The following is a 21,864-nucleotide window of genomic DNA, read 5'->3' as shown; positions in this document are numbered from 1 at the left end:
GCAGCCGACTTGCCCGTCGGCTGCCTCCCTCGAGGAGCAGAGCAGTGAGGGAGTGAGCAGCTGAAGCTTGGCCAGTGACACCCACTCTCCGCGGTGAATGCTTCGATGCAGGAGAGGCAGCAGGCGGAAGAACACGGCGTCCCCGAGGCCTGCCCAGAGCCAGACGAGTCCCTGCAAAGACGTGCTCTCTCTCCACGAAGAGCCGCTGTTTTCCCCTAATCTCCTCCGTCCAGTGAAGGAGCGCTGCCTCCTGCCGCTCGAAAAGTTCAGAGTCCGCTGGGTCCACAAGGCGGGGTTGTGTCATTCTGTCAGTGGTTGCAGTGTGGGTGACGAAAGGAGGACCCAAACGCTGGACTCACAGGTAGGTGAGAACATCTTATACATACATACAGTTTACAAGACACTGCAGAGGGTCGTGAAAACTGCCCAGCGCATCGCCGGAGCACCACTTCCTGCCATAAAAGACATCTACAGGAAGCGGTGTCTGAAAAGGGCTGGGAAAATCATCAGAGACCCCAGTCACCCATCACATGGACTCTTCACCCTCCTGCCCTCTGGGAGGCGCCACAGGAGCCTCCGGACTAAGACCACCAGGTACCGGAACAGCTTCTTCCCCACAGCTGTCAGACTCCTGAACTCTGCCTCCTGACATCTGACCCACGTTAAACTCATGGACTGAACATACACACACCCACAATGGACAACTGTACCCTCAAACACACAATAATAACATGGACTGAACCACCACTCACAACCACTAGCACTTTATATAGCCTCTGTAGAAACTATCCACACCCTCACTTATCTTAACTGCACTACTGTATAGCTCTGTGTAAATAATCATTCTGTACATTCGATAATCTTTAATCCTACAACTGTTTACAACTTGCATAGTTCCCATTTCTGTATAGCTGTATATCTCAGATTCTGTAAAGTTATTTATTTCATATTCTGTATAGTTTTTCATATTTATATCCTTTTCATATCCTGTACATAGCTTGTACTCACTACAGCCTGTACATACTTATAGTTATAGAATATTCACAACATACTTCATACCGTGTACATTATAACATACCATAATAGACCCATTTCTGTAATATACTTACATATCTATACTATTGCTAATATATATTGTAATATATCTATATCACTAACTACAACAAGTGAAGTCTTAATTTAGGTTTTTTGTTATTCCAAATAAATATATCAAAGATACTGTTTAACTTATCAAAGAATTCTTTTGGAAAAGGCAGAGGAAGTGACTGGAACAGATATAAACATTTTGGTAATATGTTCATTTTTATAATGTTTCTATGGCCATTCACTGATATGGCCATTGTCATTCATTTATTTAGAGATTCCTCCACTTCACTAATCAAGGGTCATAGTTTGTTGCTACAATGGTGTCAATGTCTGGGGTGATTTTAACTCCAAGATACACAAATCCTTTTTGCATTAATAAGCGAGGTTTGTATAATAGGATTTAGCCTTTCATCCTTGTTCAGAAATAGGATGGAGGATTTTGAATCATTATAGCCAGAAATAACTCCATTAGTTGCATTAATTTTGGTATACTAATGGAGAGCCTAGTCAAAAAAATCTATCAGGTCATCAGCATAAAGGGCCAATCTATGCTCTTGATCTCCTAACTGGAAAACAAATATGTCAGTTCTCATTCTAACATCATCGCCAGCTAAGAAAAATAGCATTGGAGATAACGGGCACCCCTGGCGTGTGGAACGCTCCAATGTGATAGGGTTAGAAACTTGTTATCTGTTAAAACATTAGCTTTGGGATTTGTATACAAACGTTTAACCCATTTGAGAAAAGTGTTTCCAAATCTATATTTTGGAAGAACATTAAATAAATATGACTCCTGTATTCTGTCAAAGGCCTGACGAGCATCAAGTGATAATAATGCTGTATCTTTAGCATCAAATTTCTCATGAATTATAATCAAAATCCTTCTTATGTTGTGAAACCCTTGACGTTTTAGTACAAAGCCATTTTGATCATCATGAACTAAATGTGCGATACAGGAGTCTAATCGTCTTGCTAAAACTTTACAAAGTATTTTAGTGTCAACCACCATTAGTCTAAATGATGAACTCTCTGCAGGGGCTTACCAGGTTTCAGTAGCAAAGTAATCATTACCTGTTCCAGAGTAGGTGGGAGAGTTTCATTTACGCTTCTTCAGGGTAAAAAGAGGAAATGTTAATTTTTCTTGGAAATTTTTACAAAATTCGACCGGAAAGCCATCTGGCCCAGGTGCCTTACCACTGTTAATGCTTTGATAGCCTGTGATATCTCTTCAATAGAAGTCCGTCTAACTCCTGCTTTGTGTTTTCCATTAGTGTCTGGAACTGATTTTGATCTAAGAATACGTCCTGTTCTTCTGAGGCATAAGCACATTCTGATTTATACAAATTTTCATACAATTCTCTAAAGCTGTCATTAATTTCCAATGGATCTACTGTTACATACCCTGAAGAGGTCTTTATACTATTAATTGCTCCTTCACTCTGCATTTTCTTAATTCTCCATGCCAAAAGTCTACCTGCTTTCTCTCCTTGGTCATAATAAGATTGCTTCAGCCACATTAGACTTTTTGCTGCAGGGATTATTGTATTGTTTTAGGGTCTACCTTACAATGTAAACGCCTTGAGGCGACTGTTGTTGTGAATTGGCGCTATATAAATAAAATTGAATTGAATTGAAATATGGAGACCAGCACAAAGAGACTTCAAAGCAGTCGTCATGGTGATCCCACTGTAGAAGCATGAACAGGTAGAGGCTGCAGCCTGATTGCAGCAAGTTTTTTACTTGTTGTTCAGGCTCTGGCTGCTGGGCTGAGGTCTGCATTTACTCAGCTTTAGCATCACTCTGGGTTCTTGGCTAGCTTAGCATTAGCATGCCATCTGTGAAGGTGCTTGCAAAGAGCTGAAGTTGTGTTAGCAGAATAATGCAGCTGTTTCTGTTCTGGAGCAGTCTCCACTTTACCATAAAATATCCATATTCATGCTGTAGGCTGTGCCACTATTTTCCTTCTCCTGCACACAAACTGAAATTAGCTGATTGTCCAAGTGCAAGCAGAACCGATAAGTGTGATCGATAGGCAAAGCATTTTTCCCCTTTTTCTTAAGGACATGACTTCATGATATCAGGTACTGTTTATCTGCTGTAGATATCGTTTTAGGCCTCACACTTCTTCTTTAGGCCTTCACTTTTCCATTGTCCTCAGTTTTTTTTTTTACAAAGGCACGCTGCTCACAATGCCAAAATGTGCAAACTTTTCAGCTAACAGGTCTGCAAGAATAAACTTGCTGGTGCAAAAGTACTATTTCATGCTGTCAAAATGTGTTGTTTTTTTCAATTAAAGCTGTGAAAATGCTAAGGAATATGTTATGTATTTTTATGACAGGCTGCTAGTAGCAAAGTATCTAAAGATCCTGTTTAAAACCTGATTCTTACTATAACCATTTTAAAGTTAAACTGCAGTTTTGAAAGAGGGATGAATGCTTCCATCATCAATAATCTTCTTGCATAAATTTTCTTCTTTATTGCTCCATCTATACTGTATACCCTGTATTTCTTTTCTATATTTCACAATGGTCTGACAAACACTAAAATAAAAGTATTTTCCAGAATGCTCCTGTGATCGACGGGGGACTCAGGAGACTCGGTGTCCTCTGGGGAGACCCTGTTTCTGTGATCCCAGGACAGGACAGTGTCCCTGTAGGACAGGTGTGATAGGTAAACTCTGTGATGAATGTGAGGACAGATACTGGAATCTGAACATAGCCTCGGGATGTCAGCCCTGCAGCTGTGACCTCATCAAATCTATCTCCAACATCTGTGACAAGGCAAGAGCTCCACAGCCACAGACAGTGTCGGCGTGTGACCACAGGGTTCAGTTTTCATTTATCATTTAGGGTGTGAGACTGTCACTCTGCTACTCCTCTCACCTCAGAAAAACAGCCTTGTGTGTTTGTGTGTCCATTTCAAGGTTGTTTTTATTTCAAATAAAAAACAAAATTATAAATAATCACCTGCAGTAGATGCTGATGGTTAAACTTTGAATGAATGTGCTGTGACATATTCAGGTAACTGGACATTGTCCATGCCATCCTGAGTTTGGAGGAAGGCACTGTGATGAATGCAGAGAAAATCATTTTAGGAATCCAGACCTGCAGTGTATCTGTGAGTAATATTTCAATGTTTCCTTTAAGTGGACAATTCTTCTTTTCTTTTCTGACATATGTCTCCAGTGGTGTTTATTCATATAAATCGTTCCAAAGTTTCAAATATTGAGGGCAGTGAACCAAAAACCAAAAAAAGGGTGCAGACTGTTCTGAAGACTCATTTTATCACACTTTTTATACTCTTTGATCTGCTTGATGTCGCAGGATGGGGATATTCTTATATGGTCACTGAAAGAGCTGCACTCAAAGCACAACATCCACATCTACCACTTCTGTCTTATTTGGAAACTTTGCACTGTTCCAGGAAGAACGCAGGTCAAAGACAGGGTGTGGAAGAGAACCAGACATTAATATTAACTAATAATTAAATGCAGACAGGTGTGTAAATACATTGGTGCATCCTGAGAATCCCCCAGCAGCCTAGACAACTGATCCAACCCTATCTATATGCTTTAGAACAAAGGAAAGTTTGAAGCCTAATCTTAAAAGTAGAGATAGTGTCTGTCTCCTGAATCCAAACTGGAAGCTGGTTCCACAGAAGAGGGGCCTGAAAACTGAAGGCTCCGCCTCCCATTCTACTTTTAAGGCATAGACACACTGATTTATTGAGTTTACAGTTTATTGGGGGAAAGTGTATTCTAAGTAGCAGCAGCGCAGGTCCACTTTAACCTTTTCTAAATCCCCCTTGTTTTCATGCGAAGATACCATGTTTTATCTTGTTTTCAGCTTGTGACTGCAATCTGGAGGGAACCAAACAACCATCATGTGACCCTGAGACTGGCAAGTGCATCTGTCGGGCGGGTGTAAGCGGTATATTCTGTGATGAGTGCACGCCCGGCTTCAATACATTATTCCCAGCCTGTGAACCGTGCCATCCCTGCAACGCACTCTGGACTCAAATTGTCACTGATGTCCAGCGAGCTGCCCAGAAAATGAGGACCCTTATCCCTCATAACAATGTACAGCCCACAGATAACCAGCACCTGCAGGAGATGATTAACATGCACTCTATGCTGGACAGCCTGGCCAACCTGAGAGTAATCTCCCCACCAAGCGTGGAGAAACTGGAGAAAATGTCTTTGAAGGTTAGGTAAGGCATGAGAGGATGAACTTAAAAGGAACTCCACTAATGCTAAATGTAAAAATATACAGTATACTGGAAAACTCTTGAGTCATCCCTCATTTCTTTATATTTTGCTTCCAAGGAGCCAGACTTTCCCGTAATTTTGTAAAGTGTTTTTGAGCATAGTTTCTGAAGGTCTTTCAAAGTTTTTCTTTGGACATAGGCTGCTTTTTTACTCATTTTCAGTCCAGTTCTTGTAACTTACCAGATTCAGAGGAAGGAAATTTGATATGTATCTGAAGTGCCAGGCCTAAAAAATTTGAACATTTCAGATGAACAGTGTCTAAAACATCATGTCCTTAAGAAATGCCAAAAAATTTATTAAACTAAAATCTGACGGACTGACAAATTTAAAGGAGGTGGTCAGAATTAAGATCTTTGATAAAACTGATGAATGCAGAAAAGTACCATCAGCTTTGATCCACCATACAAAACCATGTAATACCAAAACACATAACAGAATACTGTTAGACATGGAGTTGCTTCCCCATAGCCTGCACATCAACAATATTTAAGCAGTGTGGGATCATCATCCAAAGAAGCACTTTGGATGTCCTTCAAGAAGCGTGGAGAACTCTTTCTGTGGACTAAAACAAATTACAGAAAGCTACCTCAGAGAGCTCAATCTGTGCTGAAGAATGAAGGTGATCATACCAAATACCAGAGGTTGGATCAAGTCATTGTTTTGCAAGTCTCAAGTAAGTCTCAAGTCTTTATCCTCAAGTCTCAAATCAAGTCTCAAGTAATGTCAGGCAAGTCAGAGTCGAGTCTCAAGTCACTGGTGTAAAAGTCCGAGTAAAGTCACAAGTCTGAAATTTTGAATTTCAAGTCCTTTCGAGTCTTTAAAAAAACCCGAAAAAAGCATGTTGCCATTATATGCTAAATGTAAATATTAGACCATGTAATTTTAAAATCTGTGTTTTTCTCAACACATGACAAAATAGTGAACTTGGAAAATATACACAAATTGTGAAATTACACCTCTTTAAAATGCAGCTCAATTAAACTTAGCTCCAAGAATAATTTTCACCGACAGTTCTGAGATAAGCTGCATGTTATTCTTGGATGCGCTTGTAGGACCGGCTTTAAAATCGCATGACAAAAATATCATACACATTAAAAAAAACTGAATCACCAACGTAGCCTGGACAACATTTGCCAGTTAGATGAAGTCAGCTATCTCATCTTAGCATATTTATATGCATATTTATAATCATACGGTTCTTGGAGTGAGTGCATACACTCATGAAGTTTAGTAACTTCAGGTCATGCAACAAGCCCAGGTACAGTTTACCGACGGATGGGTGCAGGACCTTGAAATGCACCGAACGAAGGACCATCGTACGTATCATAATTTTACCAGTCTCACAAATCGTCTTCATAAATACACATTCGTTAACCGTTTATTAATATAACCTTTGAGCTCAACGGTAATTAATTAGTAGTGGAAATAATTTCTGGTTCATTACAGAAATGTAGCAGTGACAACAATATTGCATGTTGTAATCGCACTGGACAATTAGTGATACAAAACAACTGTTTTATCCTGTGAATAAAAGTATATGTTTTTGTCAATGTACCATAATAACAGAAGCGAAACACAATATTGTGTCAGGACAATTCACTATTTATGCACAATAAATAAAGGAGCATAGCGCCACAATTTCTGTTCAGCGCCAGACTTGCTTGTAACCTATATCACCAATTATGTTAAGAAAAATGACGTATTAACTACAACAGCAGACTGACCTTTGTGGAAATGCTTGGAGCAGACTAACCTGTGAGCTGGAGTGTTCTGGGATGTTAAATTTGGTCTTTGAATGGCTGCAATCCAGGCCACCCGTCGCCTCTTTGTTACTTTGGAAACATGGCTCGAACAATTTCTCTTCAACGACGTAATCCGATAACAACCGATCTCTTTACCCATCGGCTTCCCGTGGCTGTCATGCGACCGGCTATTGCAGTTAATAATACAACAGCTTCTTGACATTTTTGTGTTTCTTTTTATCGCTGTGTGACTGATTTCAATTGAAAGCCTGCATGTGCTAGTACCGCTTGCCACGAGTTCCCAGAATCCTTTGCGGTTTTACCCCTGAATGACGTCACATTTTCAATCTCTATATAATATGCATGTTAAATTTTATATTTGGGGTGAAATATCAAGTCTTCTCAAGTAAACCAGTTCAAGTCCAATTCAAGTCCCAGGTCATTGGTGTAAAAGTCCAAGTCAAGTCACAAGTCTTAGAACATTTTTTCAAGTCAAGTCTAAAGTCTTAGAACATTTTTTCAAGTCAAGTCTAAAGTCATAAAATTAATGACTCGAGTCTGACTCGAGTCCACACCTCTGCCAAATACTGACGTTCAAGTTTGTTAGAATTGTGCAGTCTGTTTTTATCTATTTCAATTAATGGCTGCATGTTTCAATAAATAGTCACATATTTGCCTTTAACTTAGCAAAATATTAAGAAATGAGGTTGACTCAAGACTTTTTCACAATACTGTACAATCAAAGAGCACTCAGGAAGATTTAGCTTATGCTGAATAATCAGAGTGTATTCATCTCACAGGAAGGTGAAAGATGCCATCGACACAAATGTGATCCTGATTGACATGTCTCCCCTCTTCAACACTGAAATTGACGACATTCATCTAGAAATCATGAACCTTAAGAAGAAACTCACCAGTGTGCCAACTGATAACGTAAATGACCAACAGAAAGGTACATTCCTTTTTTTATATGTTTTGTTTTTAAAATCACATCACATCACATCAGAGGATTTTAAACATCTTCAGATAAACTACACAAGATCCTTTTCTGAGTTTTTGAAGACTCCACATTTAAATTAAAGATCAGGACATGCACGGTCTTAATGTGAAGCTAAATACCTAAAAATGTTCACTTATCTCTAACAGAAAGTGAAGAAACATAAATATTCTCAGAAACTGCTTTCATGGTTCAGTTAAAAACAGAGCAGATCTATTTGTCAGGCAATGAATTCATCTTTTTAAACATAAACCTTTGTTTTCATCACAGAGCAGACTTCATGTTTCATGATTTCACTTTCTCTGCTTAGCACGTGTCTCATCTGAACCTGTTGTAGAGCTGTTGGATGAGATCCAGACGCTTTACAGATTCTTCATGTTGGAGGATGAGAGGGTGGGAAATGTCAGCAAAGCTGTAGAGGACTCCATGGACACCAGACAGGAAGTCAAACACAAACTGAGCATGTGCAATACAGGAGACCTTGCACTGCTGAAGAAGAAGGTCACAGAGCTGAGTGTGGTTCAGCTCAAACAGAAGGTGACTATCTTTACCAAAAGATAGAGATAAAGATATCTTTATCTTTACCAAAGAGGTTTGAGTTTGAACCTGTGGTGCGGTCACTGACTGGGAGCAACTCAGCTCCTATAAAACTGGAGGGTATGGTGATCAATAATTTTTTAGCCAATGATTTAAACGCAATTCAATTCAGGTTTATTTACATAGCACCAAACCTTAAAGCTGTTGTCTCAAGGTGCTTAAATCACAATCACAGTTCAGCAGATCAGAGTTGATGCCAAACTCAGCAGACATGTTTAGTTTATAGCACTCTCCATTAGAAAACCCGAACACTTAGACAAAATGTCGAGCGTCTCCTTGCTTTGAGCAAACCACACCTGTTTTAGCCAGTACCGTTAGGTCACACAGGTACACCTGAAAACCACTGGCACATTTCCTACAAAGAACAAACCTATGAATTTCGTTTGACCCAATGATGTTGCATGACCATCACCAACACCAAACCTACCTTTCATTAAGTCAAGATAAGATGATGTAAACATGGAAATTGTTCTTTGTTGGAAAATGACCAATCTAGAACAACCAGATGCAGTTTGTCAACAAACAAACAAACCAAAAACCCTACAATGTAAACATTGAACTGTAAGGTCATATGACTAATATATCACATGAGTAGCTGCAGGATTAAATGAATAGCTGATTGTCCTGTTGTCTCAATGCTGCTGTGAAAATCATTGATTCCATATAATCAAATCAACAATGACCGCTGGGTAAATGTGAATACTGTTTAAGCAATTTGTTGTGATGCGATAAAGGTCTGTGGTGATCCAGGTTTGGAGGACTGTTCAGGGTGTACTGGAGCTCTTTGTGGGCGTGATCTGGGGAAGAGGAAGTGCGGAAGTCCAAACTGTAAAGGAGCTGTTCATGTCAGTGAGGATGCTTCTAAGACTGCAGAGAAGCTGAAAGACCAGCTCATGAATTTGCCTTCCAGACTGCAGGACACCAAGAACAAGGCAGGTCTATACTGGAAACACTGGTGAATGCTCTACTTTCTATGGGAGTGGGTGAGGGTTAAACACAGGTTAAACCTGCAGGCCTCTTACCAAGCACCACGTTGGTTTGGAAGTGTGTTGGTGGTGTGTTGTGGTGTCATTTGACGAGACCAGTGAGTTTTGCATCTACATTTCTTTGATATTTGTGTGTGATCGACAGAACAGTAGAGCTCTTCCTGTTTTACTTTTTTGGATGAACAAACAGAAAAGGTTTTTTTCAATTTGATGACTCAAATCACACTTTCTTTTCTTCCTCACAAAGATGTTTTTAATTTTGCAGATGCTAGTGTTGTAGCATTATAAACTTACGTGTAGACCAATTACCATAGTGTAATATTTCACATCCCTCTCCACAAACTAAATCTTTTAAAAGGTGATTTCTTTTGTCAGATCAATAATGCCAATGAGATGACTTGGGATGCCAAAAACTGGGCCAGAGATCTGCAGGACCAGATCAACAACAATACAAACTCGTGTGAGAGAGAGAAAAACAAAATCAGAGAGCTTATTCAGCAAGTCAAAGACTACCTGATGGGTCAGTGCTCACTCCACATTCATTAACTTATTGTTTAAAGTTGTAGAGCAATCATGTACAGTGTGTTCTTTCTCAGCCTGCAATGATCATCAGATCATCTCACTTTCCTCAGTGAGACATAGATCATCATCAAATCAACAGATTTAAGAGACAGTAATTCAGATCATTTATAAGCCACATAAAAGGACAGATGTGGAGGTCCTGTACAGCCAGAATAGAATAGAATAACCCTTTATTGTTGTTGTACTTGTACAACAAAATTGTGGGTGCTGCACACCAACTGTCCCAGAATAAAATATAAATAGTAGACAAATAGAACTAAATGATAAGTCTCAGTGTAGGTCCTCAGTCAGGTCACGGAAGCCTAAGGAGTTTGGAAAGAAAACAACTGGACATCTTTAAGTTTGTGAACATATTTCATCCAAGAGGCTTCACCAGGTCTAAAATTAATTGATGGATCATCCCATGTATTTAAACTGTAGTGGGGGTTGTTCATTAAGAGGGTCATGGGTAGATTCACCTGATCCAGCCCTAACTATATGTGTAAACATACACGGCAGACCCAGTGGCATTTTAATACTTTTTATTAATGCTTTGACGGATGCTGTCCACAATACTCACAGAGCTGCAGCTCTACTGCTGCCCGCTCAACATTATCACAACAACAACGCCAACCACAGGACCCAGTACAATATTCAATTCGTGATTGCGGATGCCGTGCAGGTGCGCCCACCTCCTCTGCACGGCACCGCAATCACGGGTGTGCCATGGGCTCCCCAGTTTCACCCATTGTGGCCAATTTGTACATGGAAGAAGTGGCAAAGAGGGCTTTGCTATCCTACCCTGGAACACCATCAAGCCGTTGGTTCAGATTTGTGGATGACACCTGGGTGAAAATCAAATCTCAGGACATACCACATTTTACGGATTACAATAACTCGGTGGACCGACACATCAAATTCACCAGGGAGGATATGAAATAATTGCAGGTTAGCCTTCTTAGACTGTGAGATTTCCATCAGTAATGGGGGACATCTAAAAGCTGACGTGCACCGTAAACCTACACATATGGATAAGTATTTAGTCTGGTCAGAGGGCCCGGTGGCGCCAGTGTCCGGCAGCCTCGCCTCTGTCGGTGCGCCCCAGGGTGGCTGTGGCTACAATGTAGCTGCCATCACCAGTGTGTGAATGTGTGTGTGAATGGGTGGATGACTGGATATGTAAAGCGCTTTGGAGTCCTTAGGAACTAGTAAAGCGCTATACAAATACAGGCCATTTAAGGCTTGACTCTCATCATCCACTGGAGCACAAACTGGGTGTCATTAGGACGCTACAGCACAGAGCTAACACCATCCCCACTGACACAGTGGCCAGGGAAGCAGACGAACATCACATGTAGAAGGCCCTGAGTAAATGTGGTTATCCCAGCTGGACTTTTGTCAAACCTGGGAAGGCACCTAAACAAAGCTCCAGCCGATCCAGGAGAGAAGGACAACTGCTGTCTAAGTGAAAACCTGTAGTAGTGATCCCGTAGGTGACAGGAGTATCGGAGCAGCTGAGACGCATTTTTTCTAAACACTGCGTCTCTTTGGCTTTTAAAAATTGGTCCACCCCAAAGATCGGGTCCCCCGACACAAACAGAGTAACATAGTGTACGCTGTTAAGTGCCAGGAGGATTGCCAGGATTTATACATCGGGGAAACCAAACAACCTTTGGCGAAGCGGATGGCAAAACACAGAAGAGCTACCTCGTCAGGCCAGGACTCTGCAGTCTATTTACACCTACAGGCCAGTGGACACTCTTTCAAGGATGAAGATGTACACATCCTGGACAGGGAGGAACGCTGGTTTGAGGGCGGAGTCAAGGAGGCCATTTACGTGAAAAGGGAAAGACCATCTCTGAATTGAGGAGGGGCCTAAGGGTACATCTGTCGCCATCTTACAATGCTGTGATTGCAGCCATTCCCCAACTCTCTGTGAATGGTGTAAATTAGGCTTTATACATTTAGTGTTTCATGTCCACTTTGAGGCAGTACCCACCAGATGGTAGCAAAGTACAGGATGGATCCTTTGAAGTCAGAGAGAGAGAGCGTGGCTTTACAGAGAACGTTGGTGCTGTTGTGATGCTGCTGTATGTGAGTATGTAATGTTTCTCTGCAGGAAACCTTTTCATTGCTCTTCACATTTCCTCCCTGACAGATGACATGGTTCCTCCAAAGGACACTGAGAAAATGGCACAAGCAGTTTTGAGAATCGAGCTCCCACAGTCACCTGCTAACATCCAGTCCATGATCAGCAACGTCAATAATTTGCTGAAAAATGCCACCAGATTCCTGGAGGACTTAAAGAACCTGGACAAGCAAGCCAAGGCAGCCATGGACCTGCAGCAGGAAGCTTTGGAACTCAAGTCAGTGCTGAGAGCATAAAAATGACATAAAAGCTTAATTCAAACCAAAAACTTTAAACTAGAAACTAGAAATGAAATGCAACCTTTAGCCTAAAACAGAGGTGGGGGTGCTCCAGGCCTCAATGGCCAGTGTCCTGCAGGTTTTAGAAATGTCAGCTGATTTAAATGGCTAAATGACCTCTGATAGCTTTAACTAGGCACAAACCTATTGCTGCAACAACCGAGACAATCCACTACAATGGCAAAAACAACACACCAGACACCAGAGCTATTTGTGTGATCTCGTGCATGAGGGAGGTGACCGGGACGAGCGCTGTTCCTGCCGCTCAAACGCCAGTCACTATATGTCAGCCCCTCTGTAGTCTGCTCTTTATTGTGGTTACATGAAAATGCATAGTCTCATTAACATATAACATATCAACCAGGCATGCGGTCCGCCTAAACAAAGGGCTCTTATACTCAAACAGATAAAGTAGGTGTCCTCCTATACTATATATCAGAAAGAGAAGGTAAGACCTCTATCATGACCTTAGGACGTGTGGTATGCCAGAGCATTCTGGAACGCACATAGAGTCTTTGCAGACTACTGAGGATCAGGCATTATATCATTATGCAATCGATTATATACCTCTCAGCATATATGATTATATGTTTCTAAGAGCTAACAACCTCCTCAACATGTCTTGAAGTTCTCCAGAGGCCTGGTAATAAACTAATCATGTGATTCAGGTGTGCTGACCCCGGGTGCTATCTAAAACCTCCAGGACACCAGCCCTTGAGGCCTGGAGTTGCCCACCCCTGCCCTAAAACCACCATCAGCTGCAGTCCCGCTGACATCCAGCAGAGGCTCCAGCAGGGAGTCATCCCCATGTTTTTTTGTTTTTTGTTTTTTTGTTTTTTGTTTTTTTTTTTTCCACCCCCATGGATGGGTATCGTTTAGGTTTTATCCGATACCGGTGCCAAACCAGTACTTTTGAAACGGTGCTGGTGCTTAAACGGTGCTCGAACCGGTGCTTAAAGAATGGAGAACACAAACTTTGTCCAAAAATCTCTTATGTTATTATTTTTAGCAGTCTCTTTTTTTCTGCAAAATGATTACCAGGTTAGCCTTTTTTGCAGCTATAGGGCATATATGGTATCACTCTATCAAACAAGAAGACAGCCGCATGTAACTACGACGGTGTTTGCTAGTTCACCTTACGTGCATTAATGTAATAACGTGGTTAGCCTACTCAACGTAAATTACACACGAACAACATTAAGCTCCTCACGCAGAGAAGAACGGCTGCTGTTGCATCATCATCCTCATCATTTCTGCTACACTGGCAGGGCTAGGGGGCAGGACTCTCCTCTTCAGGTGCGTGGGGGATGTTGCTAACTCCGGGTCCAATAACAGGCAACCCACCCACAGTAGTTGTGCTCGGTGTGAGGTCTCACAGCAAGCTATCAAATACGGTGCATTTCTCAGCTTTAAAAAAAATGCTATACGTCGCCAGGTGTTTCATCAGATTTGAGGTGTTACCTCCTTTGCACAGTATCACAGTATCAGCTTAAAGCACTTGTTGCTGTTGAGTTTGCATCTTTTGCTGTGAAGTACAGCCAGACTTTTGACTGCTTCGCCTTGGGCATTTTTAATCTGTAGCTCTGCAATAAAAGACTGTAAGTACCTGGACCCGCCTACTATCCTCGGAAAGGTAAAATGATTGGCTAGAATCCAAAGTGTATGACATCTCAAGAAAAAAAAAAGCACCGAAACCAAGCACCGAAATGTGCGCTGCTTTTCGGCCTGGTTACTACCGTTTATGTCAGTGCCATAATGGCACCGGATACTGGTACCCATCCCTAGTTAAGACTTTACCACAGATACGTCCATGTTTACTCTTTTGATTTTAGATCATTTGCTCTGTCTCATTTGTGTTTCCCCCATTTTTGTCATCAATGAAAGACTCTATAACATTTCAAAATGGAAAAGGTAAGGACACAACTTCTCACTACAACGCTGTCCAACAGGAGCTTCATGATGTCATGAACAATATAATACCGTGACTGTGAAGATGACCTCAGACAGTATCAGAGGCCATTTTTCATTTTTAGTCTTTCAGACGAACACTGAGGAGTTTTGGACACATCCACAGCTGATCTGTGACTGCATGAAACATTATTTTTCTTCATATGTTTTAGATGTTTTTCTCAGGCATAGTGAGATGCTTTCAGTGCTGAACTGGTCCTTCGGATGTTCGGCAGCAGGAGCAGAATCAGCTTTCTGAGTCTGAGTGTCACTGCTCTCTGATGTTTTTACTTCCTGTCCTTCTGATTAGTGATTTATAGGTGGAACACATATTTGTCCTCTTCGTGTTCTGAACCTTAATCGTCTTTGTTTATTGTATTTAGGGAGCAGATGGAGAACACTGATGTGAAGAAGATCATTCAGGATATTTATGAAGCAGACAAAGCTCAGGCCAAAGCTAACAACCTCTTAGAGAGAGCGAGCAGAAACAAAGATGAGACCAAAGACAGGATCCAAGATGTAAAACATCCAAAATATTTCACATATGACCTCTGAGACGTTTGTTCAGCCTGATGCTGATGTGCTCGTGTTTGTTTTCTGTTTCAGGCTGAAGACACACTGGACAACATCGAGGCGAGGCTCATGATTCAGACCAAAGACCTGCAGAAAGAGATTGAAGCTATGAAGGACAAAACTGAAGAGAACAGAGAGACAGCGAGAGAAGCCAGAGAGGTGGCAGAGAGTGCTTTAAACATGACCACTGATGCAGAGACGGTAAAAACACCAACAGACACATTTATATGTGTTTGAGGCTTTAAGATAAGAAAAATCTATGTAAAACTTTGCACACAACTTTGAGTCTCTGTTTTTAGTTTCAAGTCTCAGATGAAAATCAGAACACTGTTTCTGCCCAACAGGAGCTCAGTGATGTCACTAAGCAGTTTGAGGTTTTAAAGCAAAATCAACAGAATCAGGAGGTCAAGGGTCAAGCTGCTGGTCGACTGAAGAACATCATGATGGAAGCTGAGGACATGAAGAGACAAGTGGAGGACAAACTCCAGCAGATACAAGGTCAGAGCGCTGACCTGCTGGTGTGTTTGAGGCGTGATAGGTGTGACCTTCAGATAAACTCTGAGGCACTGAAATGTCATTTCTGTCGTCACTGGACAAAGTAAAATCCCTGTCCCCATCACAGCTTTGCTTCTGTGTTTAACTATTGTATGTTTCCGGTCATGTATCTCCACTCCCACTTCTATATATAGATGCATAAATACAATAATGTTTATTTCGTAAATATAACTGAAATAACAAGAAAAAAGAAAAACCTTAACATCAAGTTTCGTGATTATCTCTATGTCTACACAATGTGTATGCTAGAAAATGAGTAGGATAAAGTTTGCACCTTTTCTGTACCTACCCCCTCATTTCAAATTCCAGTATTTACAAATCAGTATTCAGACTTCGATATTATATAATCCATACATGTTTAACTGTATACAAGTCTACTCATATACAACACACACATAATTTAAGCTAATTTAACCAAAACAACAAACTACAATTTTACATAAACTAAGCACCCGATGGTTAACACCCACTAAATCTCAAACTAAATCAAGTGGCTTTATTGTCATTCCAACTTTGTGCTGTGGTACAGTACACAGTGAAACGAATTCCTCCATATGGTGCTACATATAACAGACAATAAGCGCAGGACTACATAAGGTGCAATGTGCAAAAATTATTAAGAGTAATGCTAATAATAATAATGATACATTTTATTTCTAGGTGCCTTTAAGGCCCTCTAGGTCACCTTACAATAGTACAATAACAGTAACAACAATACAACATATTAAAATATAGTAAAACTAAATAAAAACACAAGTTAAATGAGAAAAAAAACAAGCATGAAAGTATAAAAGCTAAGAATGGTAAAAATGTACTAAGACAGAGTCATAATGAAGGGAATGCAGTTCTGAATAGATGGTTTTAAAATACAATTTAAAAGTGAAGAAACAGTTTGTGGTCTGGAGATCTGGTGGAAGTACATCTATAGTCTACCAAAGGCTCTGAGTCCCATCAGGCGGGCAAGGTGGAACAGACAGAAGGGAAGCTGAAAAAGAGCCGAGTGTACGAGGGGGTGAGTATAGGGCTTTGGAACTGATGTAACGGCACAATGTATTGTGGGTGCACGGCGCCACATTTGAAGGGCACGTATCAAAACAAACTGTGTTGGAAGGACGATTGCTACCAACCATGCTTTAAAAACAGCTCAAGAGAAAAAGGACGGTATAGAGACAGGTTGCGTCTGGATGCAAAGAGATTGCTCCAAAGCCCTATTGAAGGACAAGATCAGATAAATATGGAGGAGCGAGGTTATGAAGCACTTTGAAAGTATGAAGCAGGATCTTGAAATTGGCACAGAGGTGAACTGGAAACCAATGGAGCTGTTTAAAAACAGCTGTTATATGTTCAGTGCATCTATTTCTGGATACAATACGAGCAGCTGTAATTTTGAACTAAGTGCAATTCATGGAGGGATTTATGAGGTAGACCACAGAGAAGAGAATTACAGTAATCTAAAAGAGATGTGACAAGAGCATTGACAAATATGGCGGTACTGTTTGGAGTGAGTGAGGGACGAAGGCGGTTAATAATATGAAGATGAAAATAGGAAGACTGAGTGATATTATTTAAATGTAAAAAATTGAAAAAAAAAACAAAGACAGTGCAACACCAGACAGAAGGATACAGGCACAAGACAGTGCAGACACAACGGTGTTAAAGAAACATGCAAAAGACTATGGTTTCTCGTTTGGCTCTTGGCGAAGGCGGTCGCACTTTTCTCCTCTCCTCTCTCTCTTATCTTCCCTGCTTAGCTCTTATGTCCTTGTCTAGTCTCGTGTTTTTTGTATTACTTTCCCTGGAACAGTCTCTCACAGTCTGTTCTGTGAGAGACTGTTAATGCCCTACCTGCCCCCTGGCAACACTTTACTAGACCCGCCCCTGCACAGTTACCAGCTGTCAGCTGCTTAGAAAAGGATCCTGGTGTTATTAGTCTCTCAGAAACAGCTCATAACTTCAACTCATTCATGTCACCTAAAAGGTAAACCTGTTTCTCCATCACAGCTCTGATGGTTCAGTAAGGACATCTCCTGGTTTCATCTTCATGTTTCCCTCTCACCACATATCCAAACCGACATCATGACCAGCAGCTTTACAGCTGTGGCTCCAGCAAACATCAGCTGTGTCATGGTACTAGGCCATGAGGCCCAGGGTTTAAGTTCTAATGCATATTTTTGTATCCACATGTGTAGTTTAACGCATCTAGTTGTTTTCTAGTTTGCAGTTTAGTCCTTGGTTTCTTAGTCCCTTTTGTCATCTCTCCCTGGTCCGTGTGTCTACCTGTCATGTTTCATGTCTCTGGTTAGGTTAAATTCATGTTCTATCTCCATGTCTATGTCTCTGTGTTTCCTGTTTTATTTTGAAAGAGTATGGTGTTCTTTGTTCATTGTAGTTAGTGTTACTCTCCCCTGTATTGTCATTATGTTTCCTTCTAGTCAGCTGTGTTCTCATGTGTCTCCACTTCTCCTGATCACCTCATGTGTGTATTTAAGTCCTCAGTCTTGCTTTGTTCATCGCCGCGTCGTCTGTTCAACTTCCCCCATGTTACGCCAGGTTTCAGGACTCTGTGCTGGTCATGTCCATGTTACTTACGTATATACGTTTCATAGTTCCTTGTTGTTCCAGCACAGAGACCTGTTCACAGTTGCCTCCGTCATGTGCATCATTGTCACCCTGTCTTAGCCTTCCCTGCTGTCTGAGTTAAGTGTCAGTTCTTAGTTTTCCCAGTTCAGCTTCTAGTTTAGTTTTGTCTCAGTGCTTTCTGTTGTTTGCCACGTTAATCAGCCCAAATAAAGGCACTGTCTCTTCGTCTGTGTCTGCACCTGGAACCTCAAGCTGATATTATTAAATACATTCTAACAACAGCTAATCAAGCTCAAACGTGCTGCTGATGTTTAGCGCGACATCCACTGGTGTCCTCTTTCTGGCGCAAAGTGGGAGATAAACAAACGAGAGAAAAAAGCTGATCAGCTGATCATTAATCAGTTTCATGACTGAAGTAGCAACAGGAGAGGGAGAGGAGAGAATGAGAGAAGAAGAATAACTCCAGCTTTGTCTCTTTTTCCATTCTAGCTGAAGTCCGGGACAAACTGTTCCATTTCACCTTAATACAAACGCGTAATATTTTCTCTGAATACGGGACCGCCTTTTTACGGGACGGTTGGCAACTCTACTAACTAACCTTTTGAACAAAATAAAGTTCACTATCAGTAACATCACAGCACCCACCCAGCTGTATAGAAACTCCGTCACGCTAGCTAGTACGCAGTACGAGTTATTGCAACTGACTGTAAAAAGTCAGCACAACAAAAATAAACTCCACCTAAACTTGGTTTATATCTGACCCAGATAGACTGCAGGTCATAACTTCTGAAGTTCAGATCACCTGACACTCGGACCGGCGGCCGCCTCGGGTCTCTCCTCCTCCTCCTGTCTCACCTTTCCCTCATCCACCTGCTGGCCTCTGTGGCAGCTCCACGATAGCCACCACCAAACATTTAGAGTTATTTTTACACATCGGCCACCACCTTTCATTGTTTATACCGTTACAAAAAAAAGAAAAAAAAAATCATCGGCCCATAAAAACGAAAAATCACCATGCGTGCCCAGGGTTGCCACACCCTGATACATACACAGATAGATAGATAGATAGATAGATAGATAGATAGATAGATAGATAGATAGATAGATAGATAGATAGATAGATAGATATGAATTCAAATGAGTTTCTTTGTGTTTCTGCAGACATGGAGCAGAAGATCCAGCAGCTGCTTCACAGAAGAAACCAGAAAGCTGCTGAAGTGTCCGACCTGCTGGAGATGGCTGAGTCAATTCGACAGGAGATCTCCACTCAAGTATACACTGAGTGTACTGGATAAATATACTGTGATAAATACCAGTGAGTACTGCAAACAGCAGTGCTGCCCAGAATCAGCTGTAGCTGAATTTAATCAGAATCTTATTCACTGTTTTTTACCTTTTTTTTACCTTTGTTTCAAGTTTTCAAACTTTTTAAAGTTTTTCTGATGAGGTTTTGAGTTGTTTTTAAATACAGTATGTTACAATACAACTGAAGACATGCCTTTAGAAATATGACGACAGAAAACTACACAGATGAACATTTTTCAATTATTTTGTAATAAACTCTTAATCAAATAGCTTCATGCCTTATATGACAGAAATGTCCAATTAAAACTTTATGGACAAAACAAATATTAAGACTTGTTATATTTATGTTTGGATTTGGTTTAACTCAGTAAATCTGACAGACACAAATGCCTGAGTGATGCAGGAGTCTCTCTCCATTATCTCTGGGGAAGTTGAGAACAATCCATTACCTTTCCTCTCCTACAGTTACTCGTTGATGTAGTCACCTATGTAAGATCAACTTTTTAGAGCACTGAACTCCTCCTGCTGTTCCTTTCTGATAATAACTGTAACACATTTCTCAACCATTCTGAGAAAAAAGGCGATTGACATGAAAGATGGTCCTCAGTAGTGTGAGTCATTTATTCCCTTTGCTCGAATTGCACTCAATGACTTAACTACAGTAATGAGTAAAATGAATTTTGTGTGATTGACCAAGAAAACTTACATAATGGGCTAAAAGGTTTGCCTGGTGTCTCCTGTTAGACTGGGTTTGTTTCTACTGGTGGGACCTCTCACACTGCATCTCTAACCTGTAGGGTTCCACAAGGTTCAGTTCTGAGTCCATTATTTTCTTTCTGCTTTCTGCTTCCTTTAACCTCCTAAGACCCGAACTCTTCCACAACATGCATTTTTAATTTCTCTTTGATATTTGGGCATATTGGGGCCCGATGAATGTAAAAAAAAAAGAATTACCGGATTTTTTTTACCTTATTTTTGTTTTTAAGAAAAATGAGAGCCACAAATGAGGATATTCATTTAAAATTTTGATAGAACAGTAGCAGTATAATGTCCTCGTAAGTGGATATCAGGCCCATGTAGAGCAAAATTGAGTATTTTGGTCTAAATAACCCAAAATGTGATGTCCACATATGTGGACAGCAAGTCCTAGGAGGTGGCATCATTCAATCTTTTAATAACATTTTTCATTATTTCTATGCTGATGACATTCAGCTGTACATGTTTTTTAAGCCTCATGAGCTGGATAGGCTGTCCACCCTAGTTCACTCCTTAACTCAGGTTACTGATTGGCTCTCTAGCAGTTACCTTGTTTTAACTGCCAGAAGGACTGAGACCATAATTATAGCCCTTGTAAACTAAATCCAACATCAGTCAGCTCCTTGCTTCTTTTTGTTTAACTACTAAATGTTGGTGTAACAATTGATTCTTCTCTGGGCTTCGACTCTCATGTAAAATCTTTGTCTCATTCTTATTTATTCCATTTAAGGAACATGTCTAACATTTCTTCTCTTCTTTGCATTCAGATTATTTTAATGCCCTGTTTACCAGCTTAAATAAATAATTTCTTTCAAAAAAAAATTATGTGGGCTTCATAGATAATTAAGATTTAATAAACCCCCCAAAACGTGACTATCCAGAGTTGGGTCCAGGACCCCAAGTTGTTTCTCTCCTACTGGTATCCCCCCACAGAACGCTAGACCCCTTAGAGAGTGTGTCTGCAAAAGACAAAAAACAAAAAACAAACCAAAACTTAACAAACCAAACACAACACAAAAATCACAAAGAAAGAACAATACAGCGTCCTCAACAGCACCAAAGAGTAAAACAGTACCATTAGGTCTCTCTCTTCCAAGTCTCTGTTAGTACGTGACTTAATAATCAATGATAATGATCAACAAATCGATTTACTCTGCCTTACAGAAACCTGCTTGCAGCAGGATGATTATGTTAGTTTAAATGAATCAACACCCCCGAGTCATTCTAACTACCAGAAACCTTGAAGCACAGGCCTGCTTCATGCCCTGGGGGACGGGGCTATGGCTCGCTACATCCCCTTGCAGACCATTACATGTGGAAACCATTTGAATACAAGCACGCTGATCCACACAGGTGTGCACACGGGTGTTCACTGCTCGTAGACTTAAATTACACCTTTCTTGGCTGCTACTTCAAAGCACATTGTGCGCTGTCTGTCCTGCGTGCTGCACAACAACATTGAATATTTAGTATTTACTGCTGTTT

The 21,864-nt window shown here is 40.8% G+C and overlaps 1 protein-coding gene across 1 annotated transcript in view; it reads left to right on the top strand.

Moving 5' to 3' along the window:
* Window positions 1-20,218, top strand: part of LOC146666956 (laminin subunit beta-4-like) — a 75,886-nt gene extending 55,668 nt beyond the window's left edge. The window contains exons 24-35 of the mRNA XM_085415105.1: window positions 3,649-3,866; window positions 4,107-4,203; window positions 4,932-5,295; window positions 7,896-8,047; window positions 8,403-8,629; window positions 9,424-9,621; window positions 10,051-10,195; window positions 12,395-12,602; window positions 14,994-15,129; window positions 15,217-15,384; window positions 15,528-15,681; window positions 19,480-20,218. Coding sequence (XP_085271231.1) covers window positions 3,649-3,866; window positions 4,107-4,203; window positions 4,932-5,295; window positions 7,896-8,047; window positions 8,403-8,629; window positions 9,424-9,621; window positions 10,051-10,195; window positions 12,395-12,602; window positions 14,994-15,129; window positions 15,217-15,384; window positions 15,528-15,681; window positions 19,480-19,613 — 2,201 coding nt within the window. The 3' untranslated portion in view covers window positions 19,614-20,218. The remainder of the gene's footprint in view (window positions 1-3,648; window positions 3,867-4,106; window positions 4,204-4,931; window positions 5,296-7,895; window positions 8,048-8,402; window positions 8,630-9,423; window positions 9,622-10,050; window positions 10,196-12,394; window positions 12,603-14,993; window positions 15,130-15,216; window positions 15,385-15,527; window positions 15,682-19,479) is intronic.
* The last annotated feature ends 1,646 nt before the right edge of the window (window positions 20,219-21,864 follow it).

Source organism: Rhamphochromis longiceps, linkage group LG7 (assembly GCF_057381845.1).
Source record: "Rhamphochromis longiceps isolate RC_006_pf linkage group LG7, R_longiceps_female_GT1.1, whole genome shotgun sequence".
NCBI lineage: Eukaryota > Metazoa > Chordata > Actinopteri > Cichliformes > Cichlidae > Rhamphochromis > Rhamphochromis longiceps.
The sequence above is the reverse complement of the archived record's forward strand: the minus strand, read 5'-3'. Positions and strand labels throughout refer to the sequence as shown.